The following is a 26,582-nucleotide window of genomic DNA, read 5'->3' as shown; positions in this document are numbered from 1 at the left end:
AAATTCTGAATCAACTTATATTCAAAATATTTACTCATAAGCATTTTATTTTATATCTTAGTAACACTAAATCAAGGATCCCTGACAATAATCAAAAGCAAGTTATTCTTCCTGGAAAGTGGATTTTTAAAAAATTCTATGACTTATTTAATTCAGATCAATTCAAATTTTACATATAATGGGAAAAATTTAGAGACCTCTTACAGCTTTAAACTCCAGAATACAGTTCAGCACTGTAATGAGGGTATGAATTCAAAATTAAAGCAAACCAAGTTAGTTCTGCTACAGGTATGCTATGTCAATACTGGTTTTAAGAAGCACACAGAATTTTAAGTGGCAATATGATAACATAAAAATAAAGTCTGAAACATAAGCCACCAGCCAGAACTTAGTGAAACATACAGCATCATAATTGTATTGGGCAGGCAGTGCTTTTGCATAAAGTAGACAATAGCAAACTCGTCAAGACACTACAGGAAAAGTAGTCAAAGAATAACTACAAGCAGAAATTGGCGGAATATTTTCAGAACTCACAGAAACAGTAAGAAAACAAAAGGAATGATTTTGAAGTCACAGAAACAGTAAGAAAACAAACGGAATGGTTTTGAACTCCCCAGAAGCAGTGCTGTAGCAACCACTGAGATTTAAAGGTGGCTGCCTTCGGAACAAGCAGAAGGCTCGTAAACACAAGCACAATTTCCCACCGTCCTCTGGGATAACACGCCAGATACATATATCTCACTCATGCCCACTAGGTGAAGGAAGTCAGCAGTTACTAGTGGTTTCAACCATAACACTGAAAAGTAGTATCTGTGCATTTTATTTTAAAATCAAGAAAAAAGTCAATTAAATCCACCATACAGAGAGAAGAGCATCTCATGTTCAAAAATGTATTGTTATTTAGTCAGATTCTGCCAAAAGATCTGTTGCTATCCCATTTTAGCATTGTGTAGGGAAGCAAAAAGAGCGCTTCCAAAAGTTTCTTTATAAAATGATAGCCAAGGTTTCCATATAAGAAGTAAAATATCATTTTGGAGGAATCTATATTTCTTTAGAAAGTTTTCCGAAAACTTTGAAAGGAATGATTAGCACAATCATAGATTATCAAACTGTAGGATGAAAAAGTATAATGAAATACAGTCCCACAATGTAACCCAAGTGAAAACACAAATAAGAAGTTATAAAACAGCTTTCTTTTGTTTTATGGAATAATGTTGCCTTCATGTCATAAATTAAGCCAAAGCACACATCCTTGATAGAAAGTCAAAGGCTTTCTAATGCTTTTTCCTGACCTTAAAATATAATCATGAGGCTTCCTTTCCACCTCTACCTTCCAAACCCTTCTGAAGTCATGCAGCACTTCACATACACACACACACACACAAAAGGGAATGAGTCTTACCAGACCATCACAGTTGCTAATGGCAACAGAGGTTCCTGGAATGGCCATGATGTCACCAACATATGCACAGTTAGTCTGCAAGGGCTCTGTTTTCCAGATCCTCTCTGGAGCTCTTCCTGGTTGATGCTCATTGATGGAGTCATTTAGGTTCTCAGGTACCAGAGGTGTCTCATGCCATTCCACAACAGCCCCAGGAGCTACGAGTTGATTATTGGGCTTTAGTCTGAGATGAAAATCTCTTCCAAATGCTGTGATGTTAAAAAACAACTGCTCTGGGTTGGAAGACACGTCCCTTGTTGACCTCTTTCTGTGACTTGCAGAAAGAATATGGGAGAGATAGTGTCCTTCCAGATTTGTGCTGACTGGAGTCACCAGCTCATACTCTCTCTGTCTCTTTACTGGTAAATCTGTGGAGTGAAAAATAGAATTACAGGACTTTGTGCAACAAAAGAACACAAGAAGAGATAGCACAGAAATAAAGTGCCTATACATCAGTTTATATAATCAATGAATTCCTGATTCATCTGTATTTTGATAACTAAAATCATTCTTCAAAAGCATTTAGACAATACCTGTTCAATAAATTGCTTTAAGTTAAAGTTTATCATCATGCGACAATCCATATCAAATGTATCTGTTTGTGAACATAAATTAGAATATTTCCATAAACTATATCTGACTAGCTTATATTCATGGCAATTAATTTATTGACACAACTGACATCTGCTAAAAGCTTTTCACAAAGTACTTCTATGTCAAAGAAATTTTTCCTGATTGCTTTAATGTTTTCCATGTAGAAATCCTAGAATTGATATTCATTTCAATAGCTAGATTACATTGTATCTACCTTGGACCTGTAGTTAATACACATGATTCATGGCATCTGCATAATTGTCGTTTATGGCACTGTTCCTATCATAGCTTTAACAGCCACACTTCATAAGAAAACTGAGAATCAGGAGGGTATGTATCCAAGATCAGTTATAAATCCAAGTCATAATCCAAAGCTGGTACATCATTCTCACATGCTGTGATATGTTGTATAAATCAAGGAATGATTTTAGAAAATGAAGAGGCAATAAAGGAGAAATTGTTATTTACAAATTGAACATTCAAGCTAATCAAGGAAATGCTTTTCTCATTCTGCACCATATCCTTTATATGGGGCAGACATGCTGTTGAATAGTAAGATATTAACATTTGGGGGCATGTCTTATAGAATTGGTGGCTACTTACATGTTAAACTTAATTTCACAATTAGAATTAGACAAATTATTTCACATATTTGTCAAATATGAGTCTATGATTACTAAACAAATATCAATAGGAGAGAACATATTGAAAGAACCATTTATTCTTTAACAGAAATTATTTTGAAGTCTGAAGACAGTGGATATTAGTGAGCTACAAAGGAAAAAGAAAGAGCTGAAAACAAAAATAACTTAAATCATATCATCCTCACCCAAAACTAGTCCTGTAGTGTTTTCACCCAAAGGCCCACTGCCATTTAGTTGATTATGACTCCTGGCGACCCATGGGGCAGAACAGATCTGTGCCCTTTAGGTTTCCAAATCTGTAAATCTTTACCAGAATAGACAGCCCTCTCTTTTCCCCTGAGAGTAGCTAGCTGATCTTTAGGTTAGCAGGTGAATATATAACCTGCTGTACCAGGGCTCCTTACAGAGCGTTAGAAACCAAGAACAAACGTCGCTGTTAAATTCACTGCTATGAGTCAAGTCAGACTCAGAGCAACCCTACAGGACAGAGGCGAATTGCCTCTGTGGGTTTCTGAGACCCTAGCTCTGTCCAAATGAAGAATGCCTCATTTTTCTTCTATGGAGTGGCTGGTAGTTTCTAACTGCCAACCTTGCAGTTAACTGTCAAATGTGCAACTGCTATGCCACCATGCACACATTTTTATGTTTTAATCAGTAATGTATTTAGAGTATGAAATCCATTTTTAAAAACCTACAACCAAAGCCCTTGAAGTATCTTTGTCGAATCCTGATACTTTTGTTATTTTCCTAATTTTTAAATACCTCAAGCAATTTGTAAGGAACTAGAAGAAATATGAAGGCATTTTGCAACTTAGGAAGTCTTAAGCGTGTGTTTGTACCATCATGTCACTCATATTGACCAATGTATTTAAACAAAGCTATGTTTCTTTGTTAATGTCCTCACATATATTCTTCTCTAGGCAGAGAAAGAGTGACGGTCCTAGTATAAGACAGCAAAGTGAAATAGCACAATCCTTTCTTTGTGGGCTATGTCATAGTAAGTACACAACAGTAGGCATTAGAAAGTTAGTACAGACACTGACTCAATTTCTCTTACAGTCAACTCCATGGTAAATATTTTTGTAAATCTTGATTCAGAGTAAGAACTCAAAGATGCAGGGCATACGCACAGTGTCACAGGAACAGAGTGATGGAAAGTTGTTATAGAAAAGGATGGATCAAGCTCTGGGATGGCAAAGTTGCCCCAAATCAACTAAAAATTGGTTGACAACAAAATGGTGGTCGAAAATCACCCCTTACAAATGTTGATATTTGCCAGGTTCACTTATCATTTCAATGTGTTCAATATTTTTTTTAAATTAGTAATGTAGGTAACCAGAGAATCTTTGCTATGTCTGTACTGATACACACACTGTGATTAACAAAAACATTACCCAAGATCTGCAAGTGCCTGCTTATATCAATATTCAGTGGAAGAATCCTTGACTTCTACTCAGGAGACCCTGCACAAAACCTCTTTTAAGTTGAAGCACAAGAATGTTACTTTGTAGACTAAGGTGCCACTAACCCAGGCCATGGTATTTTCAAGTGCTTCATACACATGTGAAAATTGGACACTGAATAAGAAAGATCACAGAAGAATCAATGCTTTTGAATTGATGGCAAAGAATACGGAAATTACCATGGATCGCCAGAAGAACAAACAAATCTGTCTTGGAAGGCGTACAGTCAGAATGTTCCATGAACTCAAAATGGGGAGACTTCCTCTCATGTACTTTGGACATGTTATGGAGAGAGGCCAGTCCCTGGAAAAGGACATCAGGCTTGGTAGAGTGGAGGGCCAGTGACAAAGTGGCAGACCCTCGATTCGAAGGATTGGTGCCATGGCTGAACAATGAACTCAAGCATAATGATTATGAGGATGGCACAGAGCAGGGTGGTGTTTTATTCTGTTAGCTGATGTGATGGCATATAATAACAATAATGCAGGAGATCCAGGTTCAATTCGCAGCTAATGCAACTGATATGCAGCCACCACCCATCTGTCAGTGGAGGCTTAACTGTTGCTACGAATGCTGAGTAGGTTCCGGAAGAATTTCCAGACTATATAGACCTGGAAGGAATCCCTGGTGATCTATTTCTTAAAAAACAAACAAACAAACAATGAAAACTGTGGATCACAGTGGTCCAATCTACAACTCATGGCAGTGGATCAGGACTGGTCAGAATTTAGTTCTATTTTGTATGGGATTGTGATGCTTTAGGGTGACTCACTGAGAATTAACAAGAACAAGTACAAGGCACTATGTCTTGTGACCAATGATCTAGAATCATCAAACAATCACACTAGATAGGGTTTTCTCATCCCTACTCTGCAAATGAGAAAATTAGGCCTAGCAGGCCTAGCCCATAGCAAGAAAGCACACAAGGTAAGTTTCAATTATGACCACTTTAACTCCAAAGATCAAACTATTACTCACTTCAGAGTAGATAAGTTGTCTTGCTGTAGATATCTAAATTTAAGATCTGACTTACAAAAGAAAAATTGCCTCAAAATGATATTGCTCTGCCTACCCACAGTCAGTCAAATAATTGTTCCTCTTTTGTAGTTTTAAGTATTGCTGTCAAAGGATCTTAAATTCTGGTCTTTGATGACAAAGGGGAAATAGATAAGCAGATTACATTATATCCGGTGCTAATTTACTACACTGTCAGGCCCCGCTCTTTCCACAGTATTAGAAAGCAAGCTAAGCAATGTCTGACTTCAACAAGTTCTTGATTTTCTCTTATGTTGCTTTCTCAATTGCAAACATATTATTTCCTCAATTGTAAAGAAGATGTTAGTAACAGGTCCTTCTTCACAGACTAAGTGAGAGGTTAGAACGGTATTATGCAAAAAATTTGATAAAGGTTATTACTAATTTCCAGATTTTTGGTGGCACGGTAGTTAAAGCTCTCAGCTGCTAGCCCAAAAGTCCGCAGTTGAAGATCACCAGCAAAGATGTGGTAGTCTGCTTTCTTGATAAACATTTGCAGCCTCAGAAACCCGATGGGACTGCTCCACTCTGTCTCTACAGTTGCTGTTGAGTCAGAATCAACCTCACAGCATTATAATTTGGGATGGTTAATATACATATGCATAAGCTACTCATTAAAATAACAACCACATTCAATAATAAAATTTTAAACTATACAACTGTCAGTTTAGATGGATCATAGCAGTATATATGTAAAGGTTTTTCATAGAGTAAGTCCCACAGCAGAGAGGACCAAAAACATTCTAAAGCCACATGTGGTTATTAACTGCCCAAGGATATAATGCTTCAAACTACTAGCATCTGTACATACACGGCCCAGCTCTCTTCTGCTACTATGGCTGAAATGTCTGCCCTCTTACCACATCCTCACATCTTGCCTTTCCTTGTTCAGCAATCACCTCTCTTCCCTCATCAAGTTTTCCATATACCTTTACAACGATCATTCCTGAAGAGCAAGATACCATTTTTAACAAAGCCTTCTCCCGATGCCACATTCTCTGCCTGCAAAAATACTCCATCTCTTCATTCCCCTCTACACTTAAACACTTCACATTGATGACTATATATATGTACAATTTTTCTCCGTCCATTATTGTTCCTGAATCACTCCACTCATTACTGGACAGGTCACCTGTGACCCTGTGATGCGGAAGCCCATGGCCACTATTGTTTCCTTACTTGCCCTTTACACTGCAACTGGCCCAGCTCCTTCCTTATTGCTAAACTTTCTTGATTTAGCTTCCAGGACACAATGGCATTCTCTTCTGGTTCTTCTCTTACTTTACTTGCCACCATTCTCATTCTCTCCCTTAGGTCCCTTTATTTCCATGACCTTTGTACCCTGAGGATCACCCAAGCCTGGTCCATGATCTTTTCTCGATCTCTCTATTCTAATCATATGCTTTTCATAAGCTAATATCTTTTGTTCAGGCATCATCGATGAGCTCCTCTCATATATATCCAATTGCCTTAAAGTATCCTCCTCTAAGTATTAGCTGTGCATCTCAACTACACATCTCCAAAACAAAATTCCCAATCTTTCCCCCTCCAGTCTGCTTCTCCCAAAGTGAGTCCCAGCTCAGTAAATGACACTGTCCTTCACATTGCCTACCCAAAATATGACTAACCCACCTTTAGTTTTACTCAGATCACAAACTCAATCTTTTAACAAATTTTATTGACTTGACCTTCAAAATACATCCAGATTTTGACCACTTCTCACAACTTCCACTGCTACCACTCTGGTCCAAGCCCCTGCAATCTCCACTTTGAGTTAACCTCATAACTCTTCTTGTTTCTGCTTTTTCCCCTTTATGAGTGGTGCTCCAAATAGACTAGTATTTGAAGTGTTAGATTGTGTCTTTCATTTCCTCAAAGCCACCCACTGTCTTCACAGCCAAGAGGGAAATGGCTCATAGGACACTATCAACGAGTTGGGAATTCTCACATCTCAAGTTCTTAGTACTTGCGGTTTCTCCTGTCGGAAATGCATTCCCTCCAAGGAGTTGCAAGGCTCCACTTCTCGATGCCTTTAAGTCAGAATGTTGGTGATATGTGACCCTCAATGAGAACTTTCCTGATTACCTGTAACCATCTTCCATTTTCCCACTGAACCCCCCTTTCATGCTAAACACACACACACACACACACACACACACACACACACACACACACACATACACGCACGCACGCATGCGCGCGCGCAGCTTGTCATTATCCGGGAGTCACTCAATAAATATCATTCCCGAATGAATGAATGTGTGAGCATAGTTTGAACCTAAAGAAGTATCTAAGCAGCCTGGGTCCCCTTTATCATAAATAGTAATAGCTAGTTGTCAACGCCAGGAAATTGGTCAAGTCGCCACATAATAGTAAAACCAGAGATTCTGCTTGAAAACGTTTTATCTATTTCTCACAGTTCCTAGTAAACAACAAATACAATATTTCCTCGTATGCTAAAAAAGGGGGGGAGGGATATCTTATCTCTTAAAACATCAAGAAACATAAACGAATCTAATTATTAAAACAGACATCCTAAAAGGAAGATGAAGTGCTTCTTACCCTTAGAAGGCAGCAGGCAATGAGTCACAATCTATAATCTCTTTAAGATATCCATACAATTATAACCACACAATCAAAAAGAACAAAGAAAAACACTTTTCAAAACCTTCTCGTCCTTGCCCTATCATTAGGCCATCTCAAAAGGATTTTTCTCGGAGTCCTCGGGCCTCTTTCCACCCCTAACTCACTCATCTCCTGGGGAAGAGACACCTGTGCAACTGTTATCTGAGAAGAATAAGGCGGGGGCAAAGGTCAGCACCTCCTTTCTTTCTTCCAGCTGGGACCCAGCCTGAAAAGGAGAACACACGTCTTCCACTTCATCAGGGGCAGGTCCTACCCTCCCCGAGACAGGCAGGATGCGCTCTCAGCCAGCCCATTTGCCTAGTAAAGTTTGAGCCTCCTGCTGACCTCTGTGAAACAAAGTTCTCTCTCATCTCAGGTTTGTGCTTAGTGCCTTATTTCTTAACTTGTTCAGAACTCAGGCCTGTAGCAAGGGGACGTGTTTGGAGGCAGGATAATCCTCAGAGACTTTGCTGTACTTAGCAAAAGGTATCCTCACTTTCTCCACTGGCAAGCTTAGTCTGACACTAACAATGATCATAAGGGAATCCTTTCAAAACTAAAATAAATTGTATTATTCAAATGTATTAAATATGCTGTATCCTCTACCTTCTGCAGAAAACCACCACACTCCTGGGTAAATGTGTATGGGATACAAGACCCAGCTTTACCTCAAGCAAACTGTGGCCTCTGTCCTTGGTTTATGGCAAGTCGATACTGGAACATATTAGGTACATGTTCTGGGACTTCCGGGCCATACTGAGGATTCGGGCTGGTGAGTGGGGATGATCAGGCAAAAAAAATCAATCTCCACTGAGTCGCCAGTCTCCACTAGCCTAGTGTTAGGAGCCACCAAGTCAGCTCCAACGCCGATCTCCCTTTAAGTACAGCACAGCAAAACCAAACACTGCCCAGCTGGTACCACCAGCACAGTGGGTAGATGTGAGTTCATCATGGCAGCTGCTGGGTCAAGCCATCTCTTCAAGGGTCTTCCTCTTTGTCATCTACCCACTACTTCACCCAGCGTTATATCATTTTCCAGGGAAAGACTCCCCTGATAACATGTCCAAAGTTCAAGAGACAAACCCTTGCCATCCACATTTCTAGAGAGCATTCTGACTATCCTCCCTCTGTGACAGATCTATTTGCTTCTTACAGTCTGCTCAACACCAAACAAACTTAGTGCTATCAAGTCGATGCTAATTCATAGGAACCCTACTGGACAGACCAGAGCAACCTTGTGATGTTCCAAGATTGCAAATGTGTACGTGAACAGAAAGCCCCACTGGGTAGTCTCAAACTGCTGACCCAGAAGATAGCAGCCCAATGAGTAACCCGTACTCCACCAAAGCTGCTTCTAGCAGTCTACAGCACCTTCGTTATTCTTCCTCAACACCGTCATGTAATGCATCCATTCTTCTCCAGTCCTTCTTAGTCATCTTATGCATACGCCTATGAGTCACCTGAAAATACCATAGCTTCTGAATCCCCTCTACAGTCTACAAGGAATGTGAACAGCTTTGCCATCAGGTATAGTGATTGGAAAGTGGATCAATTAGGATGTGGTTAGGTCAAAAGTTAACGCCTTATCATTTGTTTTCCTTTTTGACACATTTTACATTTTTCCAGTGTTTCTTATTGTCTATTTTCTTTTTGATTAACGTTTCTCTCTGTTTTATGTTGTTATTGTTGGGGGTTGGAGGTGTATGTTTTTCCATGAAATCCACAATAGGTAAATATAGTGAGATAGTAACTGCATTAACAGTTTCTTACAGTCTTGGCACAAAGGAGGTTGTGGGGAAATGGAGAGCTAATATTCATGAGTACAAAAAAGAAGAAAATGTTCTAAAAAATTTTTAGTGATTACTGCACAATTATTTTAATATGTTTTAAACACTGAATTATGTGAATTATATGCCAATAAAACTGTTAAAATTTACTATATATATATATACACTATGGCTTGGGTTAGGCATTCCTAGTCCCCAAACTAAACCTTTGCTTTTTGAACACTTTTAAAGAGGTATTCAACAGTAAATTTCTCCAATGAAATATGTTAATGCCCTGACTGCTGCATTCATGAATCTTGATCCAAATAAAATGAAATCCTTGACAACATCAATTTTTTTTGTATAGTATGTCTATTGGTCCTAGTGTGAAGATCTTGTTGTAACCCATTCAGTTTTTAAAGTGCCTTACTTTGATCCTGATGCTGCATTCTTCGACATATAGTCTAGCTTCTCAGATAATTTTACCAGCTTACAGATGGAATAAATATGGTAAAAGGATACAATCCTAACACATATCTTTTCTACTCATATACAATACTCCCTGATTTTTAATCCTTTCATTGACATATAATTCACACACCATATAATTCAATAGTTCAACCATATTAAGGTCAAAGACAACATGAGTTATGGAATGACATAAAGAACAGCATACCTGAAGAAATCAAAAGGTCATTAATAGTACAGGAAAGGAAAAAATAAAGACCAAAATAGATTTCAGAAGAGTCTCTGAAACTTACTCTTGAAGGTAGAGTAGCTACAGCTAATGACAGAAATGATTGAACTGAACAGAAAATTCAAAAGGCAACTTAAGAAGACAAGGTAAAGCATTATCACGAAAAGTGCAAAGCCCCAGATCTTGAAACCAAAGGTGAAAAGCATGCTCAGGATTTCTCAAGCTGAAAGAAATGAAGAAAAACCTTAAGTCTCAAATTGAAATACTGAAGGATTCTGGGGAAAATAGTGAAAGATGCAGGATGTATCAAAAGAAGATGGAAGGAACATATAGAGTCACTGTACCCCAAAACAGTAAACATTCAACCATTTAAGGGTAGCTTATGATAAATGATTGATAATACTGAAGAGAAATCCAAGTTTCACTGAGGCATTATCAATAAACAAAGCTCCAGGGATTGATGAAATACCAACTGAGGTGTTTCAACAAGCTGGTGCAGCACTAGAAGCACTAGTCTATGCCAAGAAATTTGACTAGAAGATATCCACATTTGTGCCTACTCCAAAAAGTGACCCCAAAAATGAAGAAATTATTATTGGTAATGTCACACACAAGCAAAATTTTGCTGAAGACAGTTCAAAAGTGGTTACAATTGTGCATCAAGACTGACGTACAGAAATTCAAGCAATGTTCAGAAGAGAATGGGGAATGAGAGAGAACATAGGTGATATCAGATGGATCTTGACTGAAAGCACAGAATACTAGAAAGATGTCTACTTGTATTTCATTAACTATGTAAAGGCATTTGACGGAGTGGATCATGAAAAATTTGTACAGCATTTCAAAGAATGGAAATCCAAGAATACTTAATTGTGCTCATACGGAACTTATACATAAACCAAGCAGTCACTTGAACAGAACGTGTTTGGGCTGAAATTAGAAAAGGTGTGCATCAAGGCTGTCTACCTTCATCATACTGATTCATTCTATAGGTTAATCAAAGAATCCAAAAGCTAAACTACATGAAGAAAAAACATGGGATCAGGATGGGAAGTAGGTTTGTTATAATAATTAGCAATCTGCAGATGACACAACCTGGTTTGCTGAAAGCTAGGAAGACTTGAAATTCTGGTGAAAACAAAAAACTATTCGCTGCCTCTCATAAGGATTACAACTCAATGTAAAGAAAACGACAATCCTCACAGCCGGGCCAACAGACAACATCACGATAAACTGAGAAAGGTTTGGAGGGGAGAAGTGCCACTCTACTTGGATCACGATCAAAGCTCACAGAATCAGCAGTCAAGAAAGTAAGAAGCTTACTGAATTAGGGAAATTCATTACAGAACACTTCTTTAATGTATCCGAAAGTACAATTGTCCTTCGAGGAATAAGGTGTGCCTGATTTAAGTCATGCTATTTTCAATTGTGTTGTATGCATGTGAAATCTGAACCAGGGACAAGGAAGATTGAAATAGATTCTGATGTATTTGAATCATGTTGGGGAAATATTGAAAGACCCATGATCTGTCAGAAAGAGAAACAAGTCTTGGAGGAAGTACAGCCAGACTGCTCCTCAGAGTGAGAATGCAGAGATGTATTGTCGCACATACTTTTCATATGTTCCCAGGAGAGACCGGTGCCTGGAAAAAGATATTATGGTTGTAAAGTAGAAGGTTATGGAAAAAGAGGAAGATCCGATTGAGATGGATGGACACAGTAGTTGCGACAATGTTTAGTGCTGTTAAACTGATTCCAGAGCATGTAAGAACGAATTAGATAAGGCTTGGGCCAGCTAATACATGTCAATGAATGATAAATTCATTGAAATGATCATTCTTTTCACTCTCAGCATCCCTACTTAGAGAAACAGAAGAAGAAAGTTAGCTTCAGATTTCATTTCAGATTTCTTCCATGTCCCAGCTCCCTGTAGGCCTCACTCCTCAAGGTTCACACCCTACAATAGTGATCTTGATGCTGTCAGATGGTCCACATCAACAGAGGACCCAGGTCCTGATTTGCTATAGCAGCTTCTTCCTAATCCCTGACCTAGAAGACTAGGTTTCACTCCCAATAATTGGTTTATTAATCTAAAGAGTAGTTTCAATGGAAATTTCCTTTATTAGGTATGAATTCTCAGTATGCATCAATCTGGCCTCATGGATGGAATTTAAAAAAAGAAAGAAACCAGCTAAAGAATCCATTCCAACAACAACATTTCCAAATTCTGAGACCAGAACAAGACAGAGACTGTCAGAAATGACATGAGCCAGCTGCTGCAGGAGATTGCCTATGGGGTGAAATGTGGATGTTAAACAGGACACCAAACCCCAAAGCACATACCTGGGCTCTAGACACTTAAGAGGAAAAGACACGTCTTCTCTCACAGGCAATTAAAAATTAACGATGAAGTTCTGAACACAGCCAAATTATCTCTTCCTCATTTTCTTCTCCTCTAGGTCCTGATTACCTACAAAGAAGCTAAAAAAATCTTCTTGTCTGCGTCCCTTTCATTTCGGTTCTAAACTCTTTACGTAATCAAAGATTCTTTATTAGGCTATTTAAAGCAGGGGGCAGGGAGTTTACTCATTATTAGGAAAGACCAAATAGTTGTGAACTTAAAAATTCTTCTCATGTTTTATCTGACTTTTAATAAATATTTGTTAAAGTTGCACAATGTTTGTGTTTAGGCAAGAACAGCATATTCTTCAATGTTCGAAAACATGAAGTCAGGTAAGAAAGGATTTTATAAGGAAAGTAAAATCTTGTTTTGAAGAAAATACTCAACTATCTTCTATGTCTTCAAAATGATCAGATAATCAAATGCCAAAATTTTCACACTCCATTCTTAAGTTTTGAAACAGTAATTCTATTTGTTATTTGTATCATCATCAGACATAGGAATGTTAGTCACTCAACAAATTAAGATTTCTGAAATGTCTTAGAAGTTTGATAAATAATATTTTTAAAAACCAGTAATAAACCAACAATGTAAAACCATGAAAATTAGCATCTGTCCCAGGGTCAACATCTGCGGGACGTATTCCAGTTCAGAAGAGTGGATAACAGTTTTAAAGATGTCTTTAACCCAAAACCAAACCCATGGCCAAAAAGTTGAATTCCAAGTCATAGCCACTCTATAGAATAGGATCAAATTACGCGATAGGGTTTCCAAAGTTGCAAATCTTCCTGGAAGGAGTCTGCCACAGCTTTCTCATAGAAAGCAGCTCATGGGTTAGAACTGCTGACCTTTCATCGGTAGCAACTTATCCCTTGACCACTGTGCCATTAGGGTTGTTTTTGTTTGTTTGTTTAAACTTAACTTGTAGTAAATATATTTTAAAATCTACAATATATATTTTAATCTATTTAAATATGCATTTAAATCTACAATAGGATATCCTATTACAGCTATATGAGAAAGTAGGACCATCCACTAAACAACTGCATCGGTTTTCAATTGTTATTATAAAAAGCCACCACTCATTTGGCAGCATAAAATGACACAAATGTTATCATCTTACAGTTGGGAAGTCTGAGACCAAAAGTGGTCTCACTGGGCTGAAATGGAGGTGTAAGTAGGAGTGGACTCCTTCTGGGTATGCTGAGGAAAAACCCATTTCTTATCTCTTCCAACTACTAAAGGCTGTACACATTCCTGGATTTATAACCCCTTTCCTGCATTTTCCAAGTAAGACGACCAAGTTTTTCTCACAATGTTCTCTCTCATATTCTTGATCTTCTGCCTCATATCCCACTTATAAAGACTTGTGTAACCTCCTGGGTCCACACAGATAATCTAGAATTATTTCATTTTATGATCAACTGAATAGCAAGCTTTAAGAACTCTGTATCTTCATTCTTCCTTGTCATGAGTTATAGATTGATCTGTTTCCCTTAAACATGTGTCAACATGCCTAGGCTATGATTCTCAATAGAAAGCAATACCCTCCATTTTATGCACTGATGTAATTATCTTATGTGTTGTAAATCCTCACTTCTATGATGGATTTCATTTTATTTGCATCAATAATCAATGCTTAGGGAAGTAGCAATCAAGAAATCAGGGTATTGCACTGGGGAAATCTACTGGACAATATCCCTTTAAAGCATTAAAAAGAGTAACTGTGTCACTCTGAGGACTAAAGTGTGCCTGGCCCACACTCACCATGATAGTTTCAATCACTTCATTGCTTGTGAAAGCTGGAGGATGAACCGAACGGACGACAGTGAACTCAATGCATCTGGATGACGGTGATGGCAAGTGAGAGAGAAAGTACCACGAGCTGCCAGAAGGGCAGAAAATGCCAGAATGCTTCTTAAAAACAACTTTGGACACATTATCAGGAGGCCAGCCCCTAGAAAAGGATCTCATTCTTGGTGAAGTAAAGGGTCAGCACAAGAGAGGAAGACCTTCAAACCAAATGGACTGACCCAATAGCTGCGACAATGGGTTCAACACAACAGTTTTGAGGATGATATAAAAATGGGCAGTGTTTCATTTTGATGTACATACAGTTGCTATGAGACAGGGCTGACTGGACAGAACCTAACAGTAACATGATGCTAGGGAGGTATGATTAAATGCCATTGTGTTAGTGAAGCAGGATATAACTAGGGGATTAGGTTTCTCTTCCGGAAATCATTTTTGAGATATACAAAGGGCTATACAAACAGGCAGAGGGCACAAGGCCCTCAGTACCACCAAGAGGAAAGCCTGGAGAAGAGAAGTGTATCTTTTGAACCTGAGATTGCCGCACTGGGAACCCCCAAGATGGGGGAAGATGGATGCCAAGGCCCATCAAGACCTCCACAGAGAGACGGGTGCCCTGATGCTCAGGGGACACCAGAGTCTTCCCCCAGAGCAACCGTGAGAGAAGCCTTCCTCTAGAACTGCAGTCTGGAATTAGGACTTCTAGCCTCCTAAATTGTGAAAAAAATAAATATGTTTGTTACAGCGATCCATTTGTGGTATTTCTGTGATAGCAGCACTAGATGACTAAGACACCATATAACATAATAGTCAAGGGTGCTTCGAAGAGTTCATAGAAAAATTCCATTTTCCATGTACTTTTTGAAGCCCTGCTCATATTCACAGGTTCCAAGGATTATGACATGAAACCAGAAAGTCATTGTCTGCCTACCACAATCCTCATTTCCCATCCAATGGGCCATGCATGGTAAAGTGGTTTAGGCAGCAAAAGAGGAAAACTTTCAATAAGTTGGATTGACACAGTAGCTGCACTGATGGTCTCAAACTGAAGAATGTTTGGAAGGATGGCCCTGGATGAGGCGGTGTTTTGTTTTGTTATATGTAGGGTTACTGTAAGTTTGAGTCGACTTGGCAGCACTTAATAACAAGGACAGCTATGTGCCAGAAAGTCCTTCTAGCTGGGGCATTATTATACATGTGTGATTACCAAGCACCCACTCTTCATCTTTTCTGCACTCCAATTTTCCTTTGGGTTAGCCATGCCACATTCCTTATGGTCTGGGGTAAAATCTCTCAGTCCAAACTAAGCAGAGAACCTCATCATCTGATTGCATGAATGGTTCAAGGAAAGTGTTTAACTACAGCCAGGCTATCAATAAAAGCCCTACCAAGAACACCAGGGAGCTTTTGTTAAAGCTGTTAATTAAGAGGTATGTTGTCCAGTTCTAGTAAACTGATAGAACAAGGGGCTGGAGATGCTAGAGGTACAACTCCAGGGACCAACGTTCTATCCTGATTGAGAAGTAAAATGAGCACAGAGAAAAACAGAGGGATTGAGTCCTGAGAACACCGAGACCTAGCCCCAACTTTGATGACTTCAACCATTTTGTTTTCCTTAACCAGTAGGAAGGAGTTTCCTGTAACTTGTGTCTAAAGGAGGATGAGTATTAGAGGGGAGTTCAGGGAGCTGGAAAAAATAAATAGAGTCTGGTGTACACCAAATATAGCTGATGTGGATTCCACACGAAATAACTGTTTATGCACTATTCCTTCCTCAAAACCCTCCCTCTACTGTATTCCAATGAAGCAAAGCAACACTATCATGAGATATTACCATGAAGATAATGTATGAAAAAAGAGCTCCCAAAGAGCTGGCACACAACTGAGTGGCTAAACAGTTCATGAGCAGAGTAAAATTAAGTTCCTACGAATTCATAGGGCGCAGTTGCTGAATTTCACATGAGGCGATTTCAATGAGGCAGCAAAGACTTTTTGTAAATAGCACACATCTACTGGGGAAACAGGAGCCTGGGTGGATGAATACAATTTAGGCTGCCTAAACCACCAATTGTTCTGTGGGATTAAAAAACAGGGCCTTCTGCTCCCATAAAGAGGTACAGTCCAATTGGGTCACTATGAATCAGCGCCGACTCGATGGCAGTGAGTTGAGAAGGGGAACATAAATGACAGTTGGCATCAAGTGGATTCCAACTCATAATGACCGCATGTGGGTCAGAGTCGAGCTGTGCCCCACAGGGTTTCAGTGGCAGGTTTTTTTGAAAGAGAGCAGCAGGTCTTTCATCTTAGGCACCTCAGGGGATATTCAAACCACCGACCTCCCAGCTAACACCACCCAGAGGCAGGCCATAGCAGGCCTCCTAGATATGTCTATGGCATACGAAAAATGAACTCCTACTCCAGCTTCCTTCTGCTGTGCCGGCATGTTATGAACCCTCACTGAAGCACCACCACTCACCAAAGGAGGCAGTGGCATTGTGCCCGAGTTCCAAGAAACCCAAACCCCACTGCCATCAAGTCGATTCTGACTCAGAGCCACTATCTCTGGGGTTTCTGAGATTATAAATCTCATCTTTCTCCTGAGGAGCGACTGGTAGGCTTGAAGTACTGACTTGGTGGTTAGCAGTCCAATGATTACCCACCAGGGCTCCTTCTGCCTATATTACTAATAAGAAAGTGATGCTTTGAGAGGTAACCCCCCACCCAGCTAAAAGGGGGTAGGCTTGGGATGGTAAACCACATAGTCAACAAAGTCTATACTACTAACCACTGGAGGAAAAGGTGATGCATATTAACAGGCCCTCTGGATACTGATTAGAGCTTCTGAAACGAAATAATGGGGCTTTACTTATAGAAGAGAGATTTTTACACATAAAAGAAAAGTGACTCAAACATGAACAATGATTTTTATACTTAGGTATATGTATATACAGGTGTGTGTGTGTGTGTGTGTGCGTAGAGAAATTTGTAGAGAACGTAACTTGATATAAAAGACCTTATCTGAAGGTTCAAGTATGTAATCGAATTTCATGTTCTATGAATTTTTTAAACTGCTCTTGTTTCAGCAGTACTCATTTCAAGATCGAGGTATACAGCTTCACAGCACTCACAGTTGGTTCTAAATTCCATAAAGATGCATCATGCAGAATATGTGGCAATCAACTTTATAAACAAGAGGCTGACATTTTACCACAGAATTTCTGCTAGGGATTTATGGTTAGGCAGCAAAGTCATGTAAAAGCATTTGGAACATGTGGGCGGATCAGTTACCTACAGGAACAGTGGTTCCCAGGCTAAGAAAATCTCCCAACTCTTTAGCATGCATTCTAAAGAATAGACATCCCTCGCGTCTTATTCTCAGAGGCGAATGAATCTTCTCATGAGATAACCAAGAGAGTTTTCATAACTGTCTATAGCTGTAGGGTACATTATAGCTAGGAAATGGAATTCATTGTATCTTTCAAAGACTGCATAGCCAAGGATAAAAAAATTATAACCAAATGTCAAGAAGAGAGCTAAATTTAATGAATTTTTAAGCCCTTTTTTTTTAATCATTTTATTGGGGGCTCCTACAACTCTTATCACAATCCATACATATATCCATTGTGTCAAGCACATTTGTACATTTGTTGCCATCATCCTTTTCAAAACATTTGCTTTCTACTTGGGCCCATGGTATCAGCTTCTCCTTTTTTCCCTTCCCTCACAAACTCTTGATAATTTATAAATTATTATATTCATGTCTTACATTGTCCGATGTCTCCCCTTCACCCATGTTTCTGTTGCCTATCCCCCTGGGGATCACTGTGATCCCTGTGTAGATCACTGTGATCAGTTCCCCTTTATTCCCTCACCTTCCCTTTCCCCTCTTGTTACAGCCACTCTCATCACTGGTCCTGAGGGGTTTATCTGTCCTGGATTCCCTGTGTTTCCAGCTCTTATCTGTACCAGTGTACATCCTCTGGTCTGGCTGAATTTGTAAGGTAGAATTGGGATCATGATAGTGGGGGGAGGAAGCATTTAAGAACTAGAGGAAAGTTGTATGTTTCATCGGTGCTATACTGCACCCTGACTGGCTCGTCTCCTTCCCGCGACCCTTCTGTAAGAGGATGTGCAGGTGCCAACAGATGGGCTTTGGGTCTCCACTCCACACTCCCTCTCATTCACAAAGATATGATTTTTTTTCCTGGGTCTTTGATGCCTGAAACCTGATCCTATGGACACCTCATGATCACACAGCTGGTGTTAAGCCTCCTGTCTAAATTGCTAGTAGTGAGTTTAACCCATACGATATAAATATTTTCAAAAGCCATATACCAAAAACCGATCATATAAATGTATTTTTACTCAATAATCAACCTCTTGACTTCTCGCCTAACACAACCATTTGAGATGTAGGCAATGATCAACATACAACACTGTAAAAACATTAGTTATCAAGAGAAAATGGTCACCAATAAAAAAGTGACTAGTATGTAAATCATGTGTTTTCAGTCTGATGGAAGGAAGATCCTGTTGCTATTCAAATTATGTTTACAAGACACTTGTGACAATATGGAGAATTTGCACTAAATCCTTAAACCAAACAAAGGCATGTGAATATGCTATTGATCTCTCAAGAAGAATGAAAACCAGGGCAATTGTGAAAAATCCATAGAATATAGAAAAATCAAAAAACAATTACAGCAAAAGATGATTTAAAAATAACGCAATAAGTTCTAATAATAAAAATTGCATGATCATAAATGTTGACTCCTGTGAGAAGAAAGCTGAAAAGAAGCCTCCTCAAGTTCTGGAAATAGTCTTCTTTGGGGACGTGTTTGAATCTCATCTAAGTCATCACTGTCAATACATGCAATTTAAGTAAGATAGCCAAGTTCTACATGTCAAAGCCACTCACAATTTTACCAGACACTTTATAATTGTCTTTAATGAACTCCCATGGCAATCTGGGTTGGAGATGGGTGCGCGGAGAAGAGGTGGCCTTGGTGATTTCTTAAAATTCATTTGTGTACTATAATTATCCAATATGATAACAAGAGAATGCTGATAGAAGACAAATATCAGTTAAAGTATGGGTAAGACATTATTGTTACCAGTGATCGATAGCATGCTACACTTAATAGCATCTTCATCTAAGAAGCCTAAAGCACTTAACATTTACCATTGTAGTGTTCAAAAGCCCAACAAGAAACCAAACTCACTGTCATCAGATCGATGTCAAATCCATAGCATCCTATAGAACAGGGTAGACATTTTTGAGTTTCAAAGGCTGTAACTCTTTACAGGAGTACAGGGATTGGTGGGTTTGAACTGCTGACTTTAAAGTCAGTAGTACAATGCATAACCACTAAGCCACCAGGGCTCCTCTCAAAATCCCAGTGGAAGCTAAACCAGGAAAGTCAAGTCTAAACACTCTTCAGGTACAAGGAAGGATAATGGCATGAGTAGTTAAAATTCTAAAATTTACACAGGATCCTTTTAAGCCTTCTCCTTCACCACACTCCTCGTATTGCAACTTGCAAACTGAATTGATAGGTTTTAATCTTGATTTATCAACTTTTCACTGATAATAGTAACAAGGCAAAAAATTCTAAATGGACTAATGGACAGTTCAAAACTGCACATAAAATTCATTTTTCCATTTCTTTATTAAGCACAAACAGAAAAGCTCAGAAAAACAGATAAGCTTAGGCCCTGTGCTCTTTGGTAAACAGAGAAGCCCCAAGAAGCCTTGATAACACTGAATGATTGATTACATATCCTTAGTCACCATCCTCATTTTCTTTCAGACCAATTAAAAAAGATATTGTTTACAGAAATCCAAACTATAATCATATCCAATAAAGTAATTAATACCCCACTTACTAAATCTAGTCATGTAATAGCAAAAATATGAGATCTAACTAGAGACCAAGCAGTCTTCTACACACTCGAAATAGAACAGGTATCAACTGTCTTTACTCTCATGAAGTCCCCAGTTGTAGAAATGCTTTCTAGGTGCCAAGGAATAAGGAAGTGACTCATATGAAACCTTGAAAACCAAATAAATATGTGAAAAATGATGAGAAAGCATTTCTCAGTAAACTGGATCTCTGAGTGGACAAGATCCTTAACTGTATTTTGCTAAGAATGCAAAGCACTGGCATTTGAAACGGGCGACACAAAGAGAGAAAGATGGCTAAGCTCTACTCCCAGGACAAGGTTGAGAGGGGGAGGAAGGCAGCTCAACCCCCAAGCCTTATGATAATTTTCCTCAAATGATACTCAGTCCCAGAGTGGCAGTTTATAAAGCTAAAGGAGTTGGAGAATTCCTTTTGAGATTCTCTCATTGCTGTAGAACTATGATTATTTCCTAAGCTGTACAAGTCACAGAACAATTTCCTACCCAATCAGGCCAGCCAGTCAGCTGCCCACAATTATGGTAGGCATCCCACCAAGGCCATAGTCTAAACAGGACTTCCAACTGGGTTCATTACGGTTTGACTCCCTGCAGAGAAGTTGCATTTCCACCCCAGAGGGACTGAATCAAAATCTATGCTTCTCAAGATACCCAGGTCATTCTGATACATACTTAACCATCACTTGGGAATCTCTAAAAATCACACAGAGAGCTTGTTAAACTAGATTCTGATTCAGTATAGTTGGGATAGACATGCAAATTCTCCAGAGGAAGCCAAAATATAAAGAAACTGTGTGAAGCCTGTGATTCTAAATCAAGAGAGAGAACTCTCACCAAAACAGAAAAGCCAAACTCACAGCCATAGAATCAATTTCGATTCATACAGACCCTATAGGACAGAGTTGAACTGCCCCTGCCAGGTTTTGTAGACTGGAAATGATTTTGAACCACTCACTTTACGGTTAGCAGCTCAACTCTATCTAGCCCACTACCCCACCAAATAGGTTAATCACCTCATGAAACAAGCACTTGCGCATTCCTGCACATTCAGATGTGCACGTAAATGTATGAATGGGAGTATTCAGGTTGGTAGGTACTTATCTCACCAGTTGACAAAGGAGTAGAGACCCCTCACCTAGTCAGAGTTCAAAACATATCTCCCAGTTATCACTGGAAGAATCACACTTGACCACTTACCAAGAGGGTGTTTATCCACTGAGTGGAGCGCACAGAAGCAGAATTATTTATGCTCCATACCAAAAACAAACAAATAAATGTAATAGTCCAGTCAATTCTAACTTCCAGCAATAAGGGATAGAGTAGGGCTGCTTCTGTATGGTTTGTAAAGCTAAAAATCTTTACAGAACAGACTGCCACATTTCTCCTGGGAAGAGGCTACTAGGTTCAAACCATCAATGTTTTGATTGGCTATGGTTCATTTAACTACTGTCCCATGACTACTACACACTATCTTGGGGATGATTTCAAAACAAAACCAAAAATGTACAGAGAACTCTTGCTATGTCTTTCAGACCAGGAAGTCAAGCTTTTCTTCTTTCTGCAGCAAACCTGGGTGAGTTTGCACTTCAAACTTTTCAGTTAGTAGCTGAGTGCTTAAACACTGGCATCAATAAGAGGCATACCTGTACATAGTCTAACCTTCCTACATAAAAACTGCCTCCTCCTTACCTAACGACAAGTCTTGCTATTTCAGAGGGTTGATTCTTTTTATACCCAGCACAAAAAAATCTGCCACAGCTAATGCATACTGTTAGGATTCAGAAGTGTTTCCCTTTGGTGAGAGGATGATAGTATGAAGGTGTGACAAGAAGGGTCCCGGTGTTCTGGTAATGCTCTTTTATTGATCCAGTACTGCCTGCCCCACCATTTATCATCTGAACTTAGAGCAGAGCTCCTACAGTGTAAGCACCAGGAAGGAAGGGGACTTTTGACCTATGATGGGATATAGGGGCCTACATATAGGCACCTCTGGTCATATGAGATCATTGGCTCCCAGCTTCTTGTAATGGGGAATCCCTCCAATGCTTGCTTATGCACAATCGGTGGTAGCTGTGTAACCTCTGCAGGAGCTCTGAGAGCATAGTGGGTCACCCATGGCACTGCTAACACAAGGTCAACAGTTCAAACCACCAGCTGGTCCACAGGAGAAAGATGAGAATGTCTACTGCTGTAGAGATTCACAGACTCAAAACACCACAGTGGCAGCGCTACTCTGGCCTATAGGATCCCTCTGTGTCAGAACCGATTCAATAGCAGTGATTTGGGAATGTGATGTAACCTCTAAGGAGCCCTAGGCATAGCAGGTTACTCACTCAGGGAGCTGCTGAGCAAACAGTCAGAGGTTGGAACCTATTCGCTGCTCTAAGGGACAAAATGAAGCTATTCCAAGAGGAAGTGCTACTGTGTCTTACAGGGTCTCTATGAGTCTATGGTTATATAACCTCTGCAAGCTTTATCTTCTTCATTTATAAAACAGGCACACCAATAGCCCCATCTCACACTGCAGTTGGGAGAATTAGATGACATATAACACGCAAAAAGTAAGCAACACTGTGCCTTGTACATAGCACATGATGAGTGGATTGTAGCTATTTTCACAGTAGTCAAAGTGGTAGAAAAACTTTTCTTCTAAAAGATGATTTTACAATACTACTTGCCAAATACAGAATTTTCAGAGACTTAAAAATCTGCCAAAAGGAAAAATTATCTTTAAAGCAACCTAAGAAAAATGTGCATGAAAGGCTTTTAATGTGGCCTGGCTTCTTGCCAGATGACTCTCAGCTTTTCAGAACAATTATTATAAATAGCTGCAAGAAAAAGGGCTTGGGTTTTGGATTTACCTGTTACTTACTCTATGTGAGGCTCAGTAAATATCTTCACCCATGAAATTGGAAGAATCATATCCACATCTTAAGGTAACAGTGAGGCTTAGATGTTAATTGCAAAAGGCCTAAAGACAGTACCTTGTACAGTAACTAATTATTTAAAAGCTGATAGAATAGGCGAGCTCATCAGAAGTTTTAGCTAAAGCAAGAAAAACTGTAAGGAAAATTGCTGTACTTCCACTTTCCCTTTGTAGCATTGCTACACCTTGCCTCCTGATCTGATTAGATGTGCTCCTCCTAGTGCCACACTGTTTGACCCCATTTCATTCATCTCCCTATCTAGTCCCTATACCACCTGCTGAGAAGGCAAGATCCAGTTCATTGATTGGAATCATCAATAGGTTTTGCAGGCCACTCCTTTAATTTACCGTAAATTTGCCCTCAGATTCAAAGGCTTGGCACCCGGTGGCTTAGTGATTAAGCATTGGGCTACTAACCACAAAGTCAGGAGCTCTAAACCACCAGCTGCTCCTCAAGAGCAAGTGGAGGCTTTCTACTCTTGTAGTTAAGTGTTGAGTTGCTAACCAAAAGGTCAGCAGTTCAAAACCATCTCTCTTCAAGAAAAAGATGGGAGCTTTCTACTCCCACAGAGTCACGTCTTGAAAACCCACAGGCTCAGTTCTACCCTGTCCTACAGGGCTGCGATGAGGAAGAACCCACTTGATGGCAGTGAGTTTGGTTTGGGTATGGAAAGGACTGAACCACCCACCACCCACTGCCTTCTATGACATTCTAACTCAAAGTGATCACACAGGGTGAAGTAGAACGGCTCCAGAGGGTTTCCAGGGCTGTAAGTCTGTACAGAGACAGGCTGCAGCATCTTTCTCTAACAGAGCAGCAGGGTGGTGAGTTTGCATCACTGGCCTTTGTGTTAGCAGCGGAATGCTTAACCCACAGTGCTACCAAGATCCTTGGCTTAAACTAGCCCTAAACAAAGTCTTCCATCACCTTCACTTGTTGCACATGCAGCTGTTAAATTAGTGACCAGGCTTCAAGTCTTTTCTTGCACTCAGATAAGAATAAATAAGAAACTGTTGGCACCTGCTCAGACATACCCCACCCCCGCCCCAATTACCTTAAAAACACACTTAGGAGTTGGTCTCATTCCTAACCCAGGGTCTGACCATAGGATGACTGGCCCATAAGGGCCCAAACAGAAAAACATTGCCAGAGAATCCACTCCAACTCGCAGGCACCTTATAGGGCAGGGTAGAGCTGCACTATAAGGCCTCCCAGGCTGCCAGTTTTACTGGACAACCGGATCTTTCCCAGCACCCTGGCTGGTGAGTTCCAATCACCGAACTTTGGGTCAGCAGCCAAGTGTTTCCACCACTGATGCTGGGGCCCTTAGGCTTGTCCGGCACCCATGAACCTCTTCTTCAGAAAGGGGAACAACCTTTAAATGTTCCTGGACAGCAAAATACGTTTTTAGATACCTAGGAGAAATGTCAGGAACATGACTTTGCACGACTTACTTCATTCCTTACTTTCCATTTAAGATAAGAGTGACATTTGAGAGCAAGCTTACCTAGTTGCACCATTTCTTCATTACCAGCCTGGAAAAGGACAGGGGGAAAGTAAGAAAAAGAAACAGTTACTGGGTTTCATCTTATCACTTCGCGAGTTTTCTATCTACCATTAAAGCTTTACAGGAGCTAGCTAGCTAATCAGCAGATGCTGGAGACAGGGACTGGTGCCTAAAGGCTGCCTCTAAGGTTATAGGAAGTGGCTGTCAGGAGACCCGAGCCAATTCAATCACAACTTGGGGGAAAGGGAGTCATGTACCCACTTGGGCATTCATGAAGCCAACAAAAATAAATGTGAAACTCAATACTCTTTTCTGGAAAACCCCAGTACTGGGTTAGGAGCAGAAAAGAAAAGTGTCTGAATGCATTCAGGAGAAGGGGTTGGGAGATAGTAATGCCTAAGAGGGGGCCTGATGCATGGGCTTTGAGATTAGAAATCAACCCTACGGTTCAACCGGGCCAGGCAGAGAAGCTGCTCAGCTCCGAGAGACATCGGTTGCTCTTGGTCTCAGCGGCCCCGGACTGGTGTGATTGAGTGCAGGAGGCTCGCCCGCGCAGCCTCCTGAAGGATTCTTGGGAGAGCATCAGGCTTCACCTAGACCCTTCAAAGGGTGGGGGCAGGGCCCACCAGAAACGGAGCCGCACTGAACTTCGCTTTTAAAAGAGGAGGAGCTGGGCCGCGGGGGAGGGGAGAGGGGCGGCCAGCGGCTCCAGCTCCTGCCCGGGAGAAGCGCAGCGCAGGAAACCGTCCCAGGCCCCCTCCCCAACTGTCAAACCCCAGCCGGGCAGCGATCCTCCAGCAGACACGTGGCTGCTGGATTCCGGCCCCAGGACTTCCTGCACCCCAAAAGCCGTGAGTCAGTTTCAGCCGTCCGGAGGGAAAGCTCCGCGCTCCAGACTCCTCCGGCTGCAGCCCCCAGAGCCCAGCGACCCGACCCGGGACCCAGCGGCCAGGACTTCATTCAAGCGCCCAGACCGCCCCCGGCAAAGGGGGGGACCCAGACGGCCCGGTGAGGATGCGAACTGGCTGCCCTATGGTTGCAGTCATTCGTCCGGATCCCGCCAAGTGGCGAAGCCCTAGGTGTGACAAGCCTGCGTCCCAGAAGTGGAGTCCTCATCTCCGGTGCAATTCAGCCCCCGCACCCCCAGCCCCCCAAGCCCCGCGGGTCGCACCCAGCCCTCGAGTCACCGCTGGTGGCTGCAGAGGACAACAGGGAAGGGTGGGGAGGGGAGAGAGAAGAGTGGGGGAAAAGAGGGAGAAACTCTTTCGGGGAAAGGTTGGGTTTGCCTTTTGTATTGTTATTATTTTCCACTTACTTGTCCGTCAGCCGAAGTCCTAACCTCTACCAGCGCGGCTGCTAGCAACCAAAGTGACAGGAGAACCATCCCGAGCCGAGTTCACTTTCAACCACTGGGCAAAGCAAGTGCCCAGAGCAAGCCCCCGCCCCCCGCACACAAAAAAAAAATGTTTCTTTCAGGGGGGAAGAAGAACAAAAAGGAGAAAAACTGCTGAATAGTAAATAAGAAACCTTCTTCTGTGCTTTGCTTCAATGAAGATGAAATTTGAGCTCGGAGCCTGGCCCCGCTGCTCGCAGTTCTCCCCACTTCACCTTCTCACCCCGTCCTCGCCGGCGGGGCGCGCAGGAGCGAGAAGGTGCTGCGAGGCGGCCCGGGAGCAAGCGGGGCTTCCCACTGCCTCGGCCCGAGCGGCTGGTCCAGCACCCGCGGTGCCTGCGCGGAGCTCGGAAACGC

At 40.9% G+C, this 26,582-nt stretch overlaps 1 protein-coding gene across 1 annotated transcript in view; it reads right to left on the bottom strand.

Moving 5' to 3' along the window:
• The window catches only part of ADAMTS3 (ADAM metallopeptidase with thrombospondin type 1 motif 3), a 326,092-nt gene extending 299,658 nt beyond the window's left edge, over nt 1-26,434 (bottom strand). The window contains exons 1-3 of the mRNA XM_045284278.1: nt 26,148-26,434; nt 24,833-24,860; nt 1,403-1,809 (exon numbers count right to left, since the gene is read on the bottom strand). Coding sequence (XP_045140213.1) covers nt 1,403-1,809; nt 24,833-24,860; nt 26,148-26,216 — 504 coding nt within the window. The 5' untranslated portion in view covers nt 26,217-26,434. The remainder of the gene's footprint in view (nt 1-1,402; nt 1,810-24,832; nt 24,861-26,147) is intronic.
• Nucleotides 26,435-26,582: the final 148 nt, after the last annotated feature.

Source organism: Echinops telfairi, unplaced genomic scaffold (assembly GCF_000313985.2).
Source record: "Echinops telfairi isolate 266 unplaced genomic scaffold, ASM31398v2 ScPeMD7_7468;HRSCAF=8506_0, whole genome shotgun sequence".
Classification (NCBI taxonomy): Eukaryota; Metazoa; Chordata; class Mammalia; order Afrosoricida; family Tenrecidae; genus Echinops; species Echinops telfairi.
This window is presented reverse-complemented; position numbering and strand designations above follow the sequence as displayed.